Source organism: Leuresthes tenuis, unplaced genomic scaffold (genome assembly GCF_036924035.1).
Source record: "Leuresthes tenuis unplaced genomic scaffold, fLeuTen1.0.hap1 SCAF_22, whole genome shotgun sequence".
Taxonomy (NCBI): domain Eukaryota; kingdom Metazoa; phylum Chordata; class Actinopteri; order Atheriniformes; family Atherinopsidae; genus Leuresthes; species Leuresthes tenuis.
The window spans coordinates 8488508-8513050 of NW_027325376.1; the positions used below are offsets into that span (position 1 = coordinate 8488508).

Sequence of the window (24543 nt, forward strand, 5' to 3'; positions counted from 1 at the left end):
CTTTTTTTTGTCTAAAGTCTAAAATTGGTTGTGTCATCATGTTTGTACAAATTTAACTGTTCCAAGGCTGCTGGTTGTGAGCCCACATATCTCCTGTAGTCCTCTGAAAACCTATGAAAAAACAGTCAAATACAAATGCCCACTATAAGTTGCCTGTCTTTTTCAAATAGGGACTAAATAACTGGTTATTTAAAACAGAAACAAGAAGAGATATCTCAGTAACATATTTGAAAAGCTGCAACTGGCAACGAGATGCTATTTCTCTCTGAAAAACAACAAAAGTCTTCTTTGGATGAACTATTCAATTAATCAAGTAATTGTTTAGTCTACTATATTTTCTAAGAAGTGCAGAAACATTCCAGGCTTTTTAATACCTTCCTCTGTTGCTTTAATCCATAAACACTCTGCCTGACCACTTCAGATTTATGTAGAGCTTTTGTTTGGCAGAGCTGGAGTTCGACTGAGGTAAAAACTAGAGAACAAGCAGTACTAAGACAATTCTGACCCTGTCCTTTAGGTGACCAAGTGCTCCTTTTATTTTAAACAATGCAGGCCCACTATCTCACTAAATCCGTCAAGGGAACCCAAGACATTTAGCTGTCTTTTAACTTCTCCCTCGTTCCAACTGGTCTCCTGAGATACAGCCTGAGGATGAGAGGAGTCTCCTTCTGGTGGAAAACAAAGTCGAGAGAGTGTCATCTTGTCTCTTTGTTTCTGCTTGGCTGGTTCTCTAACTTTGATATGCATTTGTTGTCAACGTCTGTTTGTTGCAGAAGATTCATTGCAAGGCATGTTGAAATGTGACAGTTTATTTGAACTGCAGTTCGTGTGAAGAACGGTAAAAGCATTATCCTTGCCTAATTCCATCATTTCTGTATTGTTTCACAAAGCAGAATTTGGGTGTAGGCATGTAAGGTTTGGTTCAAACCCTGCTCTGTTGCAATGGCTTCTGATGCTGCAGACCAAACCTCTGAGGTGCTGCTTTTGTCCAAGATTGTTGGTTGGGATCATTTATACAGGGTCTAAGCAGAAATTAAATTATTGTGTTCACAGGAACATACAAAAGTACTTCAGTGTGATGGGTGAGTAGTTAAAAGATAGATAATGACAATCTATTACATCAGTAACAGTATATATGTGTAGCACAATCAGCATTTCACTCTGCACTTAAACAAATTAATTAATAGTGTTTATGGGTGCTAAATTATTCCACAATATTCCTGACAGCGACTGCTCATTACAGCAGGTATGACATACATGGTGTCACCTGCCAATATTCAGTTTAAACTCAACCGCACGCCATTAACAGCACCAGCTGTGATATTATTTGTTGTTAAGATGTTACTTCTATTCTTCTTGTAAAAATGCTTTTGTTCTACCTTTTAATCATTCAAATATTGTCTTTGTTTCTACCTTTTTATTGCTTGCAACCCAGATTACATTCAGTCTATCATATTCCAGCTGCAAACCTAATTTCCCAATTGGAATCAATATCATATCTTTCATTAAATACATTAGTTAGTGTAGTTAGTCAACAGGCTGTTGCAAACTGGCAAACTCAATGAAAAAGAACCTTGAGGTAAAAGTTGTAAAGGAAAGAAGTAAATGAAGTAGGTGGAGTGCTCTTTTGGAAGTGCTTAGACAAAATGTGTAGGGCAAAAGTTGGACAATAAAACAAGGTTCAGCCTGGCTTTTTAATATTTGTGATTAGGGGCCAATAGGTGCAGCCCAAAAGACAATTTCACAAATCCAACACCAGAAGGTCTCCGATATGCAAGTGAGGAGGCTTGTAGCTGTATTAGGACACAGCATGAGGACAAAGTCAATTCTATCAAATTCTCAAGGTGACACGAGTATCCTGATTGTGTTGCGACGGTATCAGCAGGGAAAAGGGTGCAACGGTGATTCAGATGAAGCATCTTTTATCTAAGCTGCTTCATTCATTGTTATTGTTTGACAATGACCCCCCCCCTTCAAATTCAATGCAAACCCTTTATATGTTCTTGCTCCCATGACACAAATACAGATTACAATCACAGTTCAAAGCACAGAACTCCCTCAAAGTATCAACTAATGAAATATAATTACACTCAGAGTATTAAATCTAAACCATTCATGTGCTCAGGTGTGCTCCCCTGACAACAAGATCTTACTGTTGATTAGAATTACCTGATAAGTAAAGGTCAGAGATAATCTATTCATTAAATATCCCAAATGTGAGGAGATATCAGCCCCGATGGGCAGCTAAATCTGTCCTGATGCATGCTGCTGAACTATTTCTTACAGCGTTTACGAAGTAAGTAATCCACGTCATATTTCAGAACACAAACATTATTTTGCAGTTTTGAAAGTAGCATCTAAATATTGATTCAATCCAGACTGAAATCAGTTGCTGCATTGCTACATAACCAGACTTCTGGACTCATGGTATAGAATCAATGTGCAGCAGCTGCATGCACTTTCCTTAAAAATCAATCCATATTTAGGAACAACACAGCCCAGTGGCCAAAGAGGGCCATTGGTGGAATTAACGCTCATGAATAAGAATGCAGCACAGGACAAGTGAGAGCTCTCCTACTGTGTAATATTGACACGCTCGCTTGTCAGAAAATAGCCCGGCGTAATTAGCTTTCACAAGCAAGTCTGGGGCAAGCAAGAGAGGCCACTCCAGGCACAGACAAAACCCTCAACGGGAAAGTGTGAGCCACACAGGACAAGTGAGGGATAGGCTGAGGAGGAGAGAGAAATTCTCAGTCTGCTGCACAATTCAACTACATGAGTACTGAACAGAAGGGATAGACTTATAAAACAAACAAAAAAGGAGAGCCTTAAAAAGTGTCTGGTCATAGCAAACAGGGATGAGGCTCTCTAAGGAGGCTAAATAAATCTACAGTCCTGTGACAAATGGGTAAAATGTAAATGATAATGTAGATGGCATGATCAAAAGCTACTAAATTGGAGTGAGATGCAACGATGTGAGAGTTTTTGCCTTTGGAGATCCTCCAATTCGTTTAAAGTAGATAAATAAATGCAAAAACCTAACATGACAACTAAATCCTCACGTCTGACAATTTTGAAACCCATCAACATCAAACAGACCAGAGAATATGAAGAACTATGGATATATGTCGCAGATCACTGTTAATAAAGCAGATGAGACATCGACACATCCGACTTCCTTCAGACTAGCGGAAAATTTCTGTACAAACCTATGATTATTTTACTATTGCATTACCAATAATGCATTCAAGATATTATAGCATAATTCCAGAAACGGCCATCATTATAGAAATGATTAAACAGGGAAGTTTCATTGTCTTATTCAACATTTCACTCATAATTGGACCCCCCATATATTTAACAAGAAGGACGTTTTTTTGTTTATTTTTCCCCCCACAGGCAGCTTTCGCACAATTTCAGAAATCTCCCTTTCAGTAGCTCTTTGGCAACAATTGTTCAATCTATTATTGAAGCTTTTTACAGAGAAGGTTACACTTACATTATACATGGTCTAATTTATTGGACATTTTATGCAAAGTTATCTCTTTATTCTACAACTCACTATTTTCGGTCAAAAAAATGACCTTAGTCTTATTCAGTGTTTACATTTTTGTGTTGGAAATGTATGCAAATTAGTACTTATTTCAAAAGATATGCTGTTTGAACATTTAAACGTGACACCATAGACAACCTGCGATCCATAAAATAAAAATAATTTAAAAAATGACTTAATGCAGGTAAGAAACGGGGAAGTTTCTGGTTGACAGAAGCGGGTAAAGAAATGACTTGATTCACTAGTAGCATTTCTTCTGAAGACATTTTTTTTTTAATTTAATAAAACTTGATGACAGTGGGGAGAAAAAAAAAAAACATCTTATCAGCTTCAAACAGCACTGCGGGAAAAGTTGCAAACACATAAAATCCAAAGCAGGACCCTGAAACCGACAGGACTTTCAAATGATTTGGAGAAACCAAAGACCTGACTTGACAAAAAACACATCACACCCACGTTTGTGAGTGAGTGAGTTTATCTTAGTCAGAAGAAATAAAAAGTAAAAATTAGCAACAGAAAGGTCAGAAACGTCAGACAATATTATTAAATGAGTCCATGCTGAATGACTTATTAATCCGATGTCAAATTATTATTAATAGTGATTATCAGAGTAATTTAAATCCTTTCATTTACCTAGAAGATGAATAAAGTCTAATTAGATTAATCTATTGCTCTAAATGTACTCCCCTTAAGATATAGGAATTTACTGCAGAGGATTCTATAAAGTCCAAGTGTTGCAAACTCGATGAATATTCAGCAGCGTAGGCAAGATCAAAGTGAATTATGTAATCGTGCTATGAAACATTGATCACCAGAGGGGGTCATCAGATTTTCAGCCTAAAGATTGATGCATTATGTTTAATTTTCCCCATTTCAATCGAAACACACAGATGGGATCCGACAAGAGATGGGATAAAGCAATAATGAAAGCATTTTAACTATCCTGCATCAACCAACATTTACAAGAAATAGGAGTCCAAGTTTTTTCCTGTCATTCCACAAATAAACATCATCACCACAGTGTAAAAAAAAGGGGGGAAAAAGGGAAATGAAGCAAATGAGAGCACTACCTTATGGTGCATGAGACCAGGCTTATGAAGCAGATACATTTTGAGGTGTTAACCGTGTGCAGCCATCAGAGAGTTACAAGGTAAACAAGGAGAAACTGCTTCTCGTCTCGCTCCCTCAAAATCGCCTAGCTCAGGTTAGAGGGCGAGAGTCGTAAAGGTAGATCCCGTTTTCCCTGCCCTTGCAAGTACCGAAGCCCGAGAGTTGGGATAATGAAAACTCATTCAGGCCCATCCTAAGGCTAATAAAAAAGGTGATGTGACACAGACGCAGAGAAAAAGAGAAACATTAAAGTGAAATAGAAGAAACTGAAGCATTGGAGGAGGAGCGATAAGGCGAGAGGCAAAGCTTCAGAGTCGAACAGTAATTGAGAGGACAGGGAAAGAGACAGAGAGATGAGAAGATAGCAGGATTAAAGTTGGTAGAGAGTGTCTTGTAATGCTGAGCTGAGCAACGACTCGAGGCTTTACCATCCAAGCAGGTTGAGCCATCTATCAGTTCAGTGGCACTGCACTACCTCATTGCAGCCTAAACTGCCAAAGATGACTCATTCTTGAGCAATTTCAAAGGGCTGCTAAGTTCGTGGATGAGCAACACCAAAAACATTCAACCACACAGACCTCATGTTTTATAAATGCATGACAAGAATTGGGAATCCAGTATTGTACAGTATTGTAGAGAGAGCCTAGACATCTGTCCCCTTCGACTATCATTAAATGCTACAAAAAAAACCAAGCCCAAGACAAGAAAATCACAAATTCTCAAGTTTTTTGGAAGCCATGGAGAATTGAGGATCATAAAACAAGTTCTAACAGATACTTCAAAAGGAATATGCATGTTTGACCAGGGTATACTGGACTCTTATGTTGCAGAGATCAAAACTGAGAGTCTTGAACCCAACTCCAGTGCTTCACACTGACCAGTTTTTAAAAAAAAGTTTTTTTAAATGATGCGATCATTGTTTCAGGCACAGGATCTTGTGTTAGGGCGGTCTATCTAAAGGTGGCTATTGTTTTCATTCACACACCAAAGGGCTGGATGAAGAGGGATATGAAAAACACAAGCTGTGGTGATTAATCACAAACTTCCTGTCCAGTCACATTACTAGCTTCATACATTTTAAAGAGCTCTGTCAACGGCAGTGTGTGAAAATGATTCCGGTGTTCTCAAGGGTCACAATGACAATGTTTGAATATAGAGCACCGATGGGAGGCGATGCGCTGCTGTCTGTGTTGAGACACAACACAACAACAATAGCTCAATTGACTCTGTAGTAAGGTTAAGTGAAATGTAATACATTACCTCCATATTTGTCTTTGTTTCACTTAAGTGATTAATAAGACTGAATCCAATTAAAAACGCCTGCTTTCATATGCAAAGATAACACCTCTGCTGCCAAAAGACCCAGTTAGCAGTTTGTTTAAGTTGTTTACAAGATTGCATAAACTGGCAATTCACATTAATCTTGTTTATAGGACTTTTTTTTTTTTTTAAAGAAACTGTTTGCTCAACCCTATTAAATTTAATCAAAACTTTCACTATCACAATACTGCTGTTTAACATTATACTGACATTTAATTTCTCTGAGATGATTATAAACGCAGCGCTTGTATTTCCAGACGAGAAGGAGGTGGTGACTCACGCAGCCGTTGCCACTCACAGCACAGAATTTGCGGATGAGTACATGGAGAAAATTGTTGGGGACGAGCAGACTTGAGACCACTCAGTGATGAGTGGAAAAGGATTTGAGAATTAAGAGTTTGCACATTAAACTGCAAGTCAAAGAATAAAGGCTTAATCTCTGAAACCTGCAATTCTTAAGTTAAAAAACAGATGTTGTGTAGTTATCCTTTAAGAGGCCTTGTTACAGTTGTGTTTGACAATGGCATAAATTGTACAAAAGAGGCAGATGAAACCACAGATATATCATCATTTGTTCAGGTGCAACACTTCTGAAGCCCCCAGTTTAGCTCTTTAGCTGTCTCCATTTTGCTTTTCTGTGAGCCGTGGAGCTGTCTGAGAAGAGCAGGAACAATGAACACCCTGCTGGATAACGTGTTGTCAACCACAGGGCATCCCCACTCTGAAGCATACCCTGCATTTTTGTCCGATTGACACTAAATTGCACCATAATTTAAAGAGAAGAAAAAACAGTATGTTATGCCCAAACAGTATCTGGTCAAAAGCCAGAAAGTTGTGATACCTTTGAGAGTCTTTTCAAATCTAAAATAGAAATTCTGGTCCTCTCACAATCTCACATCTCGAATTTCAATAACTTCAAATAGCTGTCGCTGTCAAACACATTTAAAAAAAAAATATTTATATTTGTCACATACACAGTGTTTTAAGTTTCATCTTATTGCTAATTTAGATGTTATTTTTCAGACAAAATGCCGGGTTCCTAAATCATTTTGGTGTATTTACAATAAACAATCTATTTGGAATGCAACAGGTTACAGATTTGTATCTATCCTCATAAAAAATGTTTAAATGAAGTCAGGCTACTATTCTCATCACTTAATCCAAGTAATGTAACTTTCTTGCATTTGGTTAGTTATCTATTTTTATTTTTCTTATGAAGAAATATTCAAAATTTTAAATTCAAGCTGCAAAATCCTAAAAACATTATTGTAAACCACAATTTTGCCTTAACAATGACGACCAAAAATGGGTGTTAAACTTTAATCAAAAGCTCCACATAAATGTACCAAAAGATGGAAGAAAAGGTACACATCAACCAAAGGAATGTCACATTTCACATGTGAATATTTAGCCGAAAAGAATATATAAACATATAACCCCTCTGCGTTGCCAGTATTTTGATTTGTGAATCAAATTTCCTCTAAGACATTCTGAAAGCCTGATTGATTACATACAACTGGTTCCTCCAGATAGAACCACGAGCAACCGAACTGCGTCTGGAAAAATGCCATCAGAGGAAAGTTTAATTCATTGTGACACATTAAACTGCGGGGATAAAATAAGTTCTGGAAGTCATTCCATTCAAAGGAAGTTGTTTTTAACTTTGGGGAGAGATGATGAATATCCAGCAAAATGTTTCAAGGTCAATGAAACTTGCATGTCCTGTTTGTGTTGAGGTGGAAAAATGGACCCTGAACTTTAAGGCAAGAGGGAGAGAGTGAAAGATAGACATCAGATGTGTATGTGGGCTACTCCCTACAGCCAAATAAAAAAAAGAAAGGAGAGCCAAACGTGCATGGATAAAAACACTGTGGATTACAGAGAAGGGCAAATATCAGATAGAGGGAAGGAAAAGTCCTAGTCGGCTCCCTGCACTCTGAGTAACCACCTGCTCCTGCCTGAATTAGCCCTTTCTTTACTGTTTGGACTCATCAAAATGAAACTCACTCCCCTAGTTGACAAATGGACAAGGGAAGCCTACTTGTATTTTTTTAAAACCACCAGTATAACAGCCATTAATCCAATGAAAGTTAATGAAGAAATACACACATTTAAAAACATTTAGTGTAAATGTAAAAAGAGTAAAAAGAAAAAAAGAAGAGAAAACTCCTGAATTCTCTTGCAGAGCTCTTTGCTTGTTGGGGCATAATAACGTCTGTGGGGTATTCAGCTTAGTATCCAAAAATGGACACCGTAACAGTAGATTCAAACCACTGGCTTGACTAGTGTCAATCTGTGCCTCTTTTATCTCAATCTCCTGAGAGGAAGCAATTCGCTCCACATGGGGGTGATATTCTTAAACATTTCCCAACACAGGCTTCCTTTTTCCGTCTAATCTCTACAGAGTGTGATTCCACGTCCGGGAGACAATGGCCGACTCAACAACAGGATGCCAGCAAGAAATTTACAGCAACAAACTGGCCAGAATTGAAGGCGGCAAATTCTTAGCAAAGACGATGGATAGGGCCCGAACCAGGAAGTGTTGCGAAATGAGACAGAATAATGAATGTCAGGTAAAGTCGTCCAAAGAGGGAAAAGAACAGAATCTGAAGGGAGAAAAAAAACCTCCTTGGCTTAAAACTTTTTGAAAAGAGGGTAATGCAAGGCCAGGAGGAGACCTTGCACAGATGGAAAAGCAGTTTAAATTCCTACAGTAATCCAAATAACTTGTGATAGTGTTCATCTCTTTCCCAGTGTGCTTCATAGGAAGAGGAAATCTTTATCTTCTCTTCCTGTCAAAGATTTCATTAATACCCTTTGCATAGCAACGCTATCTCCCACCACTCTCTGTTTGCTCACACAATTATAACAGGCTGCTGTCCCACGCTGTGTTCATTGGTCATGTTTTTGTTCTGTAATTGTCAGGTGCTCGACATGTAATTGTATCACAGAAACACAGCCTCTGATGAACAGACAGAAAGACAAATCAGTGACACCACAATGAATAGAGAAAAGACGATGCCATAGGAACGAAAGCAGTAGTAGATGTAGGTCAGTCCATATTAGCAAGTACATGAATCCTCTCTATCTGCCTTTAATTAGAAGCAAAACCTGCATAATATTTGGACTAACATTAAGTCCACATGTGAATTAATCTCATTGGTTGGTCAGTTGAATGTTTATGTAAATCTGGACTTTGAAAAAAAGGCCTGACACTTCAAGAATTCAAGAACAATGAATCATAGGTGCTCAACATTTTAATCTCTGATAGTGTAACTGACGGCTGGCTGTTAAAGTAGATACACTGACTTCCTTTAGGTGCGCTTAAGCTCTGAAAATCACCGGGTCTGACATTTCTCATGAAGAAACCCGACCGGATCTCTCATCAGATCCTCCTGGCCGCCTCTTTTGAATCCCACAGCTCCAGTTTGGGGTGCAGATGTTCTTTTAAAATCATCAGTCTAAGATGGAACAAAAACGACTGCATTGAGGCTATGTTCTTTTTTTTTTTCTTACATTGAAAAACCCAATGCAGAGATGCTACTTATCTTCTTCTTTTTATTGATTTACTTTAATTAAACTGCTTTGTGGTGTCCTGTCTGTTAAAAAAAAAAAAAAAGGCAAGTTTCTGATTACCACCTAAAAACACTCTCTGCTAAAATCAAAACCAAAGACGGTGGAAAAGGCTGCGAAGAAGACAAACATCCATACATTCGATTGGTCACAACATAATAAACCACAGAGAGGTAAATGTGTAACACTTGTTACAATAAGATTTTCTTTTATGTTCTTCTGGGAAAGTTCATCCTGGCATTCACACGGATGGTACTTTGGCACCTGACACTTACTTAAATATTTGTGCAGATCAGCCACACCCCCAGTAGCAGGAAACCCCCAGCAGGACAGTATTGGGCCCCACAAAAAAACTGCTCAGGAGAGACTCAAAGAACACAAAGAGTTGGAGGTGTTCACTTGGCCTCCGAACACCCCAGATATCAATCTGATGGGATCTGATGGCATCCATGGGAAGCAAGCCCACACATAAAGATTCCATCCTGCACACACAGGAGCCAAACCAGGAGCCAAAAGATCTGCTAAAATCATGATATGAGACACTCTACGATATCCCTCAGGATATCGCTTAGGTGCTCTTTGTCCATTTTTTGACTTGTCAGAGCACTTTTGGGAATATAAGGTGGACCATGTCAATATTAGAAAGATGGTTATAAAGTGAGCTGAGCGGTGTATACGCCAAGTGATCCTTGAGGCTGAAGGAAGGCGAGAATGAAAAAAAATCAGTAATACTTAGAATGCAAACCTAATCTGGATTTCTTTCAACCTGAGCATCAGTCTTTTCAAATCTGACCGATCAGGAATTACAACTTGAAAACCAAACTTGAGAAAAAGTACCCCCCTTTCCGTGGCCACATCTCTTGGCTACTGCATTGACCACAGAGGGTTTTTCCATAAAACCTGCACCCATGACATCCTGCCTCAAATGAGACTTAAATAAAGACAGACTAAAGACTGAAAAGAAAAAACAAAACAATGGAGATTATTGAGTTAATCCTACTCTCCAGCTTGAATTAGGATCTCCTGAAATCCTTCAACAAGGTCAAAAGCAGGGAATGATAAGAACTGGTGCGTATGGGAAAGATCACCGTCAAAAGGGGAAGGAATCCTCCCATCTGCTCACCACTCTTTAGCCCTCAATAATTCTTGTCCCTCAGTCAGCATGAATTTCCATCCAGCAGGAGAAGAGTCATTTGTCTCATCCTGCCCCAAGAGTGGCGAGGCAAACAAAGGCATGGGAGCATTTGTTTTCCACATAATCGTCATTAACAGGAAGGTTGTCAAATGTCAGCTGTCATGTGGCCAGCAGGTTCAAATCACAGGATGCATTCATTTAGTCTCATCTTCCTCCTGAGACTCTTCAAGCTGTGATATCTATTAACCTTCATCAAAGGTACCATGCACATAAACACAAAAAGCATGGAGACAAAAATAAGTTTTGTGCTTCTATGTTCATTGAAATGACAAGTGTGATGACACAGCAATGGCGAGGATCCCCTGGGAGAGTAAAGAAAAGGAATAAAGTGATGAAAAAGACAAAAGGATGGTCTGGTGAGATAAGGACAGGGAGGTGTATTTGCGTGTGTTTGGATGTGTATGAGCTTGAAGGGGGGGGGGGGCTCCATCCTGACCTGCTTTCTCCTTCAGGGGTCGTGCACATGCCTGCCACAATGCTATCAGCTGTCCCTTAAGGTGCCTGCTGATGTCTACTGAGATATAAGGTGATATATAGCTTTGATATAGCCTGTAATTACTGGCCGTGAAGGCCACACAGCCTTGGGGGAAAGAAAATGGGGAACACAAAAAAAAAAGACAGGAAAGAGACACTGAGGCTCTGATGAGAAAAGGGTCAGTATTGTTTGATGGCACAAGTGCCTGTACCTCTAGCTATTCCACACAGTTGAAAGTTGCACTAGATACAGACATGTGTTGGAGAGAGGAAGATTCAACAGACGCCATAGCTGCCTAACAATAAGCTCCAAAAATATTCCACAAGGGAAAAGCAATGGTTGCATAAATAACCGGCTGCAGCATGTGTGTACACACTATGCAAATGATGTCAAATTGTGCTAAATTAATCACTGGTAGCCGGTTTCAATTACAGCATCATTAGCCTACATCGCCTACAGGAGACATGTTTATCCAGAGGCTCTCGCACAGTCATGACGTTCAAAGCACAAAGAGGAGCACAGCTACTGAAAGACAGCCATTCATTTAATCTTGCCATAGCAAAGTGTGAGGCAAACTTCATTTCAAGATGCATTACAACAGGACTCACAAGCTCTGTGACATTCCATTACTCAGATACAGGGCGCCATTAGCTCTCATTTAAAAGAGCGTAATGGAACCAAACACCCTACCAAAGTAGCCCTTTATATACTTTTATAAGTGTGCTAAGTTGGAACAGCTAGAGTTTGGGTTTGATTGCTGAATGTCAATGTGGTATTCTTAGAGGCTGCTGGAGCGGGCAGATTGAGCTGCCTAAATGTGTATTGTCAGCTTGCATGAGGTAGTGCCGGTGATGGATGCAAGCCTGGCATACAGAGTCAGCCAGCAGCAACGTGGCTCATCTTCAGACGCGGTGTGAATGCTAACTGCATCGCTTGCCAGTCACCATGACTTAACTGGTGCCAGCAGGAGATGCAGGTGGAACACGGGCTAGTGGGGGTAAATGCTGCAGAGTCCCAAAGAGAGGATTAGCATTAGGACATTCAAAAGCACGCTAATTAGTTTTTAACGCTCAGATCATTAGAACTATTGTTAAACCACTTTTCTTTTGTTAAATTTAGACTGAAATACTTGTAAACATCCTTAGATTTGTTTCTTCTCCTGTCTTTACTTCGTCTTCATTTCATATTCAATAATAAATGTTTAAAGGTCTCCAACAAATCTGATATAAGCATTTCTATAATATGCCTTGCATCCAACATTACCAATAAAATAGTATGTGGCTCAACGAAAAACAGAGAGGTTGCGGGAGGGAATCGGCCTACCTAGCTTATGTTTTTACAACTGTTTTTACAATGTTTTTCTTACACACCTCAAAAAGGATTCTATTCAGTAGTAGCAATGAAAGAAATCTGCGATGCCAAAACGATGACAAAAATACAGAAGAATCACAAGTGATGCAGATGGGAGCATCAGCTGGAATCGAACTGCAGGAGCACTGGGCTCTCTTTTTTCTCTCAACACGTGGGGTTAGGGAAGTGAAAAACAGCATATTTTAAAGCAAACTTTGGTCTTTTTGTAACCCTTTTGTACTTTTGTAACTCAACTATTTTTTCAACTGAAAACTAAATTAAACTGAAATCAGTCCTATCAACGTGAGCGAAATGATGTTGTAATACGTTACTCACGTGTGACTCAAAAATCGCAGTCGCCTTGGCAAAACAAGGTGGAAAAACAACATTCACCACTCTCATATGTCCTTTAGTGACTGTAATGGGTTTACATGAAAGCAAACAGCTGTGTCATGTGTACATTTCACATCAGCTACTGGCTTTGACAAAAGGATGCCGTTTGATGTCATCACAGTGAGAACAGGCTGGAGTAGGCTACAAGAAGGATGAAGAGCATCTCAGAATGGTATCTTATACACCAAATATTAAATGAAATCTGCGTTAAAAATAAAGAAAGCAATCGAAGTCAAGGATAAATACACCTTAAACATGAGTTAACAGTGTTGGTGTAAGGACTCTCTGCGCCTGCAGGGGAAACAACACTTATGTACTGCATAAGTGAGCATACTACACACACGACTTCCAACTAATGTATATTATAGAAAAATGGCAGCTTAGGGAGAATAAAAAACTCAAGTTGGTTTGTGAGTCAGAGTGCACTTGGTGGATGGCCTTGTCACCACCCTGCTGTGAAAGTGTTGGGTCCCGCTGCTTCTGAGGCCCACAGCTATAACTAGAGTGAGTACCATTTCTACATGAGCCATCTATAATTGTAATATTCCTCCCAAATTGCATCGCTCTGTTTGAAATTTTAACAGTGTATATCACCACTGCAGATGGAGAGGGCTTTGGGTGCCGACGGTCTGCTGTGCTGTACTGGCTGTACTTATATGATAAGTGAAAAGCTTAATCTTTTAACTCAGTAAAATACTTTATTCTAATCAACTAGACTCATTTATTTAAGACATTCTCTTTTACATCTTTATCATGCACATTATTTACTGCTTGTGATGTGTCTGTTTACAGGTTATCCTAAACAATATATGACAAATGTATTAATTTATGGATTTTTCCTTAATGCATAGTCTTCAATTCTATGGGAAAAAAAAAAAAGTGTCAATAAATTCAGCCCATTATTCTCTCACCTCCGCCGGACACCCTTCCAGACTTTAACCAAGTAATCAAACGACTCATACAAACCATAATTATATGGCAAATCAGGATACCGAGCTCTAATAACACTATTAGACTGTTTGGAATGTTTCCAGTTACAGCGTGCGTATAAACAAGCAGCATGATGAACAGACAGGCGAGAGCAGCAGGAAAGTATGAGATAAGAAATAAAAAAAGATAGTCTTAATAAAAGACGGTGCTTGCGCAATTGTTGATGACAACTCATTGGAAATTACAGAAAACAGGACTGTGAGGAAAAAGTTATTCTCTCATGATAACCTCAAGAATGTCTGAGCAAATGTAATGACTGCAAGTGAGAGAAAAAGCACTACTGTGAAAGAAACAAAGGTGTATTCATTCATAGAAACCATTTCACATTACCCTTGCTGGGGAATGAAAAAAGAAATAAGAAAATCTATTTCAAATCTTTGAAAATTTCAACCTGTGACTTATCACATGAAAGACTCTCTTTGTTGAAATGACTTATTTCTGTTCTCACTTTCTTTTTTACACTAATGAGCTCAGCCGCTGGTGCTTAGCAACAGCTCTGTCAGCCCAACAATGAAAAGGTTGGGGCTGCCGTTCATTTGTTTTACCATTCATTTGTATAATGTCACATGAAATTGTGATGCTGCATCAAAAAATATTGTTTGAACCTCTAACCAGTCATTTCTGTAGCATTCACCTCTCTTCCCCTTCATTTCTCATTTAATACCACCCACACCGTTCTCCCACTTAATCGCTTGCTCTCCCAAGACAAAATGCTGTAGCTCTGAATTCAGTTGTAGTTATCTTTGAGCATCATTTAAACTCCCCCAGTAGCAATGAAAAGCTAAAAAGATGGACTTCTTCACAGTATTTCATGTTCGCTTTGGACCTGGCGATTCAATCCTGCAGGGATTTTCAGTCTGAGTGGGCGGCAAGGAGAACAAGAGAGCTACAGGGTGCATCAATTATTTGACAACATGTTTCCAAGTACCTCTTTTAACCGTCAGCTGCTTTTCACATAGCTGATTATCTAAACTCTATGCTACCAAATGGAGAAGCAAAGAGTAATTGTTTGACAAAGCTGAAAAGTCCATTAGTATTCGCAAAAGGGGGCATGTCCAATGTGGAACTAAAGCTCTGGAAATAAAGAGAACTGGACAAACTCTTAGCTTTGAAAATAAAGTGAGCTAGAAAAAGTCAATGTGGAAGAGCAATTTAGATAAAGTCCATCCTTTCAGAGTGCTCAAGGGTGTTTTGACCTCAAAGGAAAGAGTAACCATGCTAAGATGAGTTTTCATTCTGCTCCCAACAATGCAATATGTCAACAAAATAGGCATGATATTCTAACCACAACCCCCTTGAGGGTCTACTTTGTTCACCCTCAAAACTTGTGTGTCTATTATCTTAATGTTGGCAATCAATTACACAGCAGAAGTCAAACACAGTGAGATTAAACTATGTGTGTCCTGACTAATAGTTCTGCATGTCCTGGTTCCTGCACAACAGGGTCATAAGTCTGGAAACAAAACTCATCAAGCACATTTTGTTTTGACAAATAGCTGATTATGTATTCACGAAATTTCTAATGGATATAGATTTGTGTCAGAACAAATTTACAACTGGGATAGATTTGCAGGTACAAAAGGGTTTGCGTTCGAAGTCATTTATGGATCACAGCAATTCTCTCACCCATTTGATATGGGTCATAACTACACTGTTGATGGTTTCTCTGATCATTTTGCAACTCTCTAAATCTAGTTTTAACAAACCTCAAGGGCAGGTGCCAGGCCAGTACAACACACAGAAATATTGATATACTGTGTGTACAGTACCACATTTTCTAACATTTCCATATCCTGTGAAGTGTGTCAGATCAATAAAATGTCCCAAAGAGAGTGCATCTAATCTGATTTCAGCACACCTCAGGTGTGAGTTACAGCATCGTTCATTAGCTGCAGATTTGATGATTATGTTTTCAGGGTTTATTTTTAGAAACCATACACAGCCACTCATGTCAATTACTGAACAGCATGAAGCAAATTCTGCACGCAAGTGTGTTCGTATTCACACATGGTAATATTCTTAACAGGAGGCCAACCATCTCCTTACTGTCATTTGTGGGTATCAAGAACACAGCTTGAAAAATGTGAAATACAGTTATTTCAAACAAAGTATGATATTAATTCAGAATTGAAGCCATATCGTAAAGTCAAACCAAAAGAAATGCTCCTCATTCTGCATGTTACGGTGATACTGTGTTGCTGTACAGATGCACATGCACTTTCCGCAGATTATTCTATCTGTCCCTTTGCTAAATTAAAAATGTAAAAGTCCTAGTGGATGATTTGGTTTGTATTTCATAATAAAATGGTAGCTGGCAAGAGAGGATGATGGGAAAGTGGTTTTAGGTCATGTTATATAAGCCTAAAACGCTGAATGCATTAACTGTGTGCAGCGTTAACACTTTGACGGTAGATTTTATAACGAGTTGGGCTCTTTTTGGAACCCAAACCAAGTAGTTTTGGAACCTAAACAAACAGTGTGTATGAGAATAAAAAAAACAAAAAGTAAACAATGGGAGTCACAAAGAGTAGAAAAAAGTGTGTCTCTACAGGGAAGCAAAGTAAAAAAAGGTTGAACGCTCGAGTCAAACTAGAGTCTTCTAAATTATAAATGAAGTTTCAGGATTTGTCCCAACACCAGCCTTCGTACGTCCCAAAGTGGATTTTGCTGCTTGTTCATCTCCTGGCATCAAATATAGCTGTGACATCCCAGTACCAACTGCAAAAGATTTCCTGTCACTCAATGTCTAATGGATTTGATGGGTTATCAATTCCTAACAGTGAGGACATATATATGTGCATATCTCTTATCAAAAAGGAATTTCTGATTCTGTTTGAATTCTAATATCCTAAATATATCCAGTTATACTGCCATTGTTTATCTCCATTCACATAAATATGTCAAAATGACTAATGCATATGTATGTGTCGTTACCTTTGAGACATGATCTTGTATGCATCTGGAAGGTAACACCGCGTGTTCTCCATCTGTGCTGGGTCTGCGTCACAGATCTTGTCATCGGTGCGGCCGTAGTTGGCGCTCTCGATCATGATGACGTCTGTGCCCGGGCAGCGAAGCTCAATGGGGTAGCTCTCACATGACAGCTCCCTCCTCACCACCGCCATGGGGATGGGTGCTCGACTGAAAGCTGCAAAAAGTAAAGGGAAAAAAAATCATTAGTTTTCCTGCTATCTTGCTTTTTTTTTTAATAAGGGTGAAGATTTCCAGAAAATACTGCAAAAGAAACTTCATCTGGGAGTTAGGGTTAGTTGAGACCGGAATAAAAAACCTGCTTATTCCTGCAGGAAAATACCAGAACAGATGGGAAGACCAACAATCAAAAGGTCTAACACTGAGACATATGTGAAGAGGTTATCCACCCTTGACTTAAGAGTGTGGGCGGATGGGATGCTGGTTGTTTGGAGTGGGAGGATGAGCAGTAGCACAGGGGGCCTCGAAAGGCCATAAGTTGTGGAAAGACAAGATTGACACAGATCAGACACAAGGAAACACTTTGTTTGTTTTTGGCTGTAAGAAATCAGCTCATTACTCGGGCATTCAGCTGAGAAATTAGAGACAAAGTGTAGAGACAAAGAAAAGTGTGTCTCCAGCAAATTGTTCCAATTTCCCTTACCAACAGAATCATCAGCTCTCCTGGGTTCTTTGTAATTTAAAGTGATACAATGAACTTCAGTTGGACTACACGCAGGCAGAAGGCAGAGGGTCAAGGGGTGCTTTTGGCCCAAAGCCAAAGATGAGAGACAGTTTGGCTTAAAAAAAATGTACTGTTTACTGCAGAGCCAAGATGGCTGGGAGGGCTGTTGGACTAGTCGGTGGACGTCTGTGGGTCGCTATTTTGCTGTTCCTTTGACACAAGAGTACGCGTGTACGCCCACAAATGTCTGTGGAGGCTCAAACTGGCACACGAATGAGCAAATTTGTGGCAGACTGGGGAAGTTCAGCGTTTACAGCCGGAATAAAAAAATGAACGAGAAGGATAAACATTGGCCTCAGTCATGGCAGGGGGACTGTGGCAGTTAAAGATTTTATAAACATCCTTTCAGAAGAGAGTCTGGGCTGTGAGAGCCACAGCTACATGACGTAGAGCCCAGACAGACAAAAAAGGCCCAGGGAGCAGAAAAGAGAAAAAAATAAGTACCAGGATTAATTGTCACGTTTATCTTGAAGACATCGGAACATCTTCAGCTCTAGGGTCAAAGCACTGCAAATTGAAGGCTCCAGAAGAGCTACAAAATGGACTGAACCAAAGCAAAAATAAGCTGTGTAATAAGAAATAGTGTCAGCATGGGAGCACAGATTGACTCGCCAATCCAATGCACTGAGGAAGAGCAAGAAATGTGGACAAAGGGAAGGAAAAATGTTTTAATTCTTTTGTCATACATACTCGGTTAAAAAAAAAGAATAATCCATGACAGCTTTGATCTAATTCTCTATACGTTGTGTGAAGTGACAAATGGTTATGTAATAAACTACTCTGCCTGAAACGTTTGGAGTGTGCAATTTTCCATCATTACTTTTTCTCACCCACACAATCATCCTCTGTTGTATGACACAGTTGTGATTCAGGCTATCGTTTGTGATTCCCCTTGAAACTGTAACAATGATTATGTTCAGACGGGAGATACATTCAAGTTTGTCCAACACAGTGTTGGCTCGCACGGCACTTGTCCCCATGTAAAAAGCTTTTCCTGTTTCTGTTGCTTTATTAAAGTTCCACTGGCTGGTCATGTCTAATTACATAGCTTAAAACCACTAGATGCAATAATGTCAACCTGACTCTTCATATAATCTCACACTGACTGGATGATGCTGAGATCAAGGTGCTGCGGGGGACCGAGCCATCTGTTGCAGAACTCTTTGTTCTTATGCCTTCCTGATGGCATTGCATGATTGATAAGAATGTAAATATCTCAAGTGCCAAAAAACCCATGCGCTGCATTTTTCACGATACAGGAATGGGTGAGTTAGTTGAAGTGAGGCCACAGATTTCCAGACATTTACACGATCTGAGCGAGCCAGGTGCCACTTTTTTCCCCTACAAATAATCATAGAAAACCACAAAGACAAGCACCGAGGTGAAACAACAGAAGAGGACCCTCATTATCGTGTCATTTCATTTTGTCTCATACATCATTCAAACCCCAACTCACTAAAGTGCACTTGCCATTAAAACATCACTGATTGGAATAATTATATCCAATGTGGTGATGAAAGCCACCAATTATCTTCCCTATTACTGCGAAGATTTATTCTGCCTTCTAAACAGTACTTGTGTGGATCAAACCAAACTTCTCAAAAACAATAGGTGAGAAAGGGGGTAACACAGGTTTACATGGACAGGTGCATTTAAATGAAAAAAAAAAAACATAACAGACTTTCGTTAATAAAGGACAAATTGCTATTGATTCTCATGTTTTTCAGCCTGGTCTTTTTTATGAGAGCAAAACAAGAAACAAGAAAAAACAGCACCAGTGAATGGTTTCTATTAAAACCTCACTGTCTCATCACAGGGTCATTAAGCTAAACCAGGGTTTCTAATCCTAAAGTTTTGATCGTATTCCTTTTTTTTTCTTTCTGATGTAAGTAAAAACCTAATGACAATTGATGGTTGTATTTTCAGTTTTAGACAGCACGCTGATTTAAAGGTCCAATATACAATCTAAATTGAGTGTCACAGTGGAACAGCCAAACTGAAGCTGAATGCACTAACCTGCATCCCCACCCAGACTGTCTGTTACACAGAACATAGGGCCTCTTAATGTAATGACAGAGAGTGACTGCACTCTCTGATAAGATCATTGTCACACTGCTGTATCTTCATACAGCAATGTGTTTGCAGCTGTCTCAAAGTTGAAAATAATGCGCATAAAACTCTAAATTGCACACCTCTGAAATGAAAATAAGCCGTGGTGTTAGAAAAGCAGGATGGAAAAAGATTCGGCTTTTAAAACTAAAGGCCCAAAATCTAAAAATTGACCTGTAAAACAATGGTTTTACTTGTAGTTTCTCACTATAACTATAAGATCTTGTAGTAATACTGCGCAGATAAATAATATAGAAGAACAAACATTGCGTGTCTAAAACACCAAATTACTCTGATAGTTTACTGTGGATTTTGACTCACTGTATCTGAAAAAAATAAATAAATGTGTGCATAGGTGTGGGGACTAAGAATATATCAAGTATATAACAATGCAAATAAGTTTTGAACTACAAAAATTGAATTTGTAAATCTGATCTACCCTCTGTAAAAAAAAACAATAAAAAAAAAGACCTTAATTCCATGATGGCTTCAAAATTTCTCATTCAAACAAACAGACACCATCAAAATCTGACTTGGGAAAGTTTTGAAATATTGGATGAATGTACATCCAAACCGTGTTATACTGTTAACACAAGAACTGATGCCAGCATCCCCAAAAGAAGCATTAAAAATACATCAGAGAACATGACGCTGTCAACATGGGCGGCAGCAATCCCCTAATGCGAGTGAATAAAAGCATGCCAGTGATGTCTCAAATTACCCAGCTAGTCAACAACTGTAAGTTTAATTACATCTGTTGCTGGGGGCGGTGATTGATAGGGCTCATATTCCTTAGGTACCTCAGTCGGCATCGTGTCCCACTTGCACATATCACTGACTACCTGCGCGCATCATTGTCAGAGCCATTGAAAATCGAAATTAGCCCCATAGAAATCTTATCCGAATTCCTATGTTCTATTCGCTTCATCTTGGATTCTTCCCTCTGCAGCTAAGATTTTAGAGGTGTATTTATATGCAGCCCATATTTCTTTTCAGCACTGCAGATTCTCCCAGGATAATTCTTTTGACAAGTGCACTGCTGATTATAAAGGAAAGGGGGGCTGACGGTAAGCAATGGTAATGGTCACACTGGATTCTTCCATTACTTTCACACCACATTGTTTTTCATTGCGATGCCTGCTAATTACATTCCTCACAAATGAATATTTCAGGAAATGCAGTTACTCACCAAAAAGGGCAACAGAAAGGTCAAAGAGGAAAAATGGTCATTTGGAAAATGTCGCTCCCCCGCAGAGCTTTCACAATCACTCCAAGGAGATGGGCTTTGGTGTTCTGATTGTGCGCTTGCTAACAGTGACAGTGAATGAGAAGAAGGAGACCATGCTGCTAAAAAGCCTAATCTGGGGTCAGTGACACTGAGCACAGACCCATTACCTTCCTTCGAACCACTAGGCACCGAAGCACAAACGGAGAGGAGTATGACATTTAAAAGTCATCACCAGTAACAAAACAGGGGCCTTCAGGGGCTGGCTTTTTATTTCATCTCCCAGGAAAACATGTCGGTGAGAAGCAGTCAAGGTCAACCACCACACACACTGACTATGAACCTGGGTGAAAAAGACACCATCTCTTGGGTAAACAGCTGTCAGGCACATGTGACAACTCCTAACAAGAGACTCTTGCTTTTAGATCTTCAGACTACAGCTGAAGCACATTAGCTCTGACACAGCAGATAATTTCCCAATAACCATGCACTGATATGTATATGAAGTGGATCAGGTACAGGGGTATGATGGGACAGCAAACAAACAGACAGAAGCTATGACCATGGGAAAAATGCCATAGTAACTGAAGTAGACGTGTAAAGCGAGTAATTCAGCCTAACACTTGATTGTGTAAGAGATTTTGGGAAACATACGTAAGGTAAATGTTTTGATTGTGTATCTTTTTTGTACAATTTCAACACAATGTTGTGTATGAAGATAACACTAATGACATCCGCGCATTCGCACACCAGACGACATTAGCATTTATTTATTTATTTTTTAAATGCTCTCAGCTTACTTTACTGGGTGTTGCTCGTAGTTGCAAATGTAACCAGCTAGTTTAATCTCTCACAGACTCTGTATAAATGTAAATGAACTTGTGAATGAATTTAAAGAGACCACTTTGTTTGTTGCCGCTTGTCTGTAAACCCCAAGATTATTTGCCATTGAGTGGCAGATGAGAACCGACAGAGTAAAGATTAACAAGTGCGCATACTTTTTTTTTTGCAAGCAGTATCAAGTGAGGATAAACGGATATAATATGGTGGCAGATATCAATGTAAATTGGTAATTAACAGTAAAGAAAAATCACACTTAAATCTGAACTTAAAGGGTAAGAGAACTTTAAACAATCACATTTTTTATGAAAAGAGATAATATTGTTCAAAGGCAAGCATGACAAGCCTTTCACTTAGATATACAAACATAAAAAAAAAAAAAAAACAGCCATAGTGGACAATGCTTTCCAATTAAATTAACTATATAGCTACATGAGATGGGTGTTAGACATGCACTTTGTGTTCCCAGTACAGAGGAAAACAAATGTTAAGCCTGGGATAAACTACTTTATTCTTATAAAGGGGCTGAATTTCTGTAGGAGGCAGTGTAAAGTGAAAACATTATATGTGCATGTGGGAGAGAGGCTGCATTCAAACGAGCTCTGTCTTCATTGAATTAATGTAAGATAGATGGAACAGAGAGATGGAGATGGTGAAGGAGCTGATTCAACAGATCAAATGTCTCGTTTTCCTCCGAGAATCACCGGATGGGTCCGGCCCCCAGAGCTAGTGATTAATTAGCACATGAATCTGGACCCAGTTATTTGATTAGGTCAATGGGAATCTGTCACACCAACTTCTTAGTTTGCAACAAATGACAAACTAGTGGGCGGTGGAGGGCTGGAGTTAGTTTCTTCCAAGACTACAAAGCAACAAGGGGTAGAAGAATTGGGGGGAAAAAAAGAAGAGCTAAAAAAGTGGGGTTTTTTTTCTTTAATGCATGAGGGTATATTTATCGTGAAGTGAAATACAGTTCAGGCAAATTTTTCTACCAAATAAATTATGTTTATACATGTCCTCAGGCAGGCAAATCTCACAGGCTTTTTACATAGAGTGCAAAATTATCCAGGAACTGAACTGTCAAAGAACTCTGCAGATCGAGCATTTAAGAGAACAGCATCAATAAAACAATGTCTCTGCTGAATCTGAAAAATGGGAGTCTCGGAAACTGGTTCCGCTTTTACCTCGCCTTGTAAAGGCACTCGTACAACTTCTGGGGGAAAAAAAGTTTAAAAGCTTGAAGAATACTCCAACTAATCGTCTTTCTACAAACAGGTGCACCTTGATGACAGATAACCTTTTTGTAATGATAAATTCATGAGCCGACAAGAATAAAGATTCATGTCAGACTTTTCAAATCTGCTTGATGGCTTTTGACACTCTGACCAATCATGCTGCTAAGCATAATTAGTATTACTCATTGTGACAGGATCCAGATACCCATTCACTACACGGAATGAGCGGGCCATTTGTTTTACCTCAACCTGCATTCGCTGACACACATTTGAACGCATTAATTGGCAGCACACCACGTATTCGCAAATTCCAGCAGAGGGGGAAAGACTGATGGTGGGTTTTTGCTGGGCGGCAATGTGCAAGTGCGAATTTCAAACTGTCAGTCAAAGTCGCCGTGATGCCTGGAAGGAAATTAGCTCGTCAGTGTTAACAAATTAGCACAGAGGGATATAGGGATAGAGATGCAGTGTAGTTGTAATAAACTACTGCACCTTAGTGAATCAGGCTTCTCATAGCGAGTATCTTTTTTTTTTTCCTTTGAAACGCCTGAAACATTAATCTGAAGAAATCCACAAGATAGCAGAGTGCTGCTTTTCCTTTCCGACTGCAACCAAGTATCAGCATAGTTAAAGTTAATAACTGTGAAAGTTAATAAATTGGTCAATTTAAGTGGAGAGGAATCTGCAGAGCACAGCAACTTCCTTCCCTCTGTGATATACTTCCAGTCGGCAAATAACTCGTATTTGCAGATACACTAGCAACAAACACAAGCACCTTGCCTTCACTCCATAAAGACTTGATTCACATACTTAGAACACAGAGGTGAAGTATCTCTCCATTCAGCAGGCACATCCGTTTAATTAATCACCACTTAATTTCATTAAGCGTATTAGCATGAAGAGAGGGGAGGCAAGTCTCCCGTCAAGGCCTTAGGTTAAAACACACTTTGGTGTGCAAATAACAACAGTACATAAAATCGACTAAAGTTGAAGAGAACATAGTTCAAGGTGAAGATCAGCTGCATTCTTTCAAATTTCCTTTCTTTATTTTTTATTTTATTTCTGAGCAAATGCAGATTAATTCCCATTTTTTTCTTTCCAATGTATAATCAAGCCAGAGAAGCAAGTGTTGCTTCGTAACAGCAAAGTGTTACATTGTCAGATGTTCCACTCCAGAGGTGAGTCTGTGCAGCAGGCTGCTGCCGTGCCAGTGGCTCATGACTGCGAGCTGGGCTTTGTTCAGCTCCCATCATGTCTGACATCGTTTTGCTATTTCCTCCTCTTTCACTGCCTCTCCCCCTCCTCTTGCCGCTTCTCCCTCTGTCCTGTAACCCACTCACATGTGCCGGCATCACTCAAGGGAACAGCTCAGCCAAGACTAATGCACCTTGGCCCCCACCTACTGTACAGAGCCTCCTAGGCTCAAATGCACACAAACACATAGGAGATACACACACACA

The 24543-nt window shown here is 39.4% G+C and overlaps 1 protein-coding gene across 2 annotated transcripts in view; it reads right to left on the minus strand.

Moving 5' to 3' along the window:
- LOC140281739 (adhesion G protein-coupled receptor L3-like) overlaps positions 1 to 24543 on the minus strand; it is a 210075-nt gene that overhangs the window by 112573 nt on the left and 72959 nt on the right. For both annotated transcript variants that reach the window (XM_072376228.1, XM_072376227.1), the window contains exon 4: positions 16894 to 17107. In XM_072376228.1, coding sequence (XP_072232329.1) covers positions 16894 to 17107 — 214 coding nt within the window. The remainder of the gene's footprint in view (positions 1 to 16893; positions 17108 to 24543) is intronic.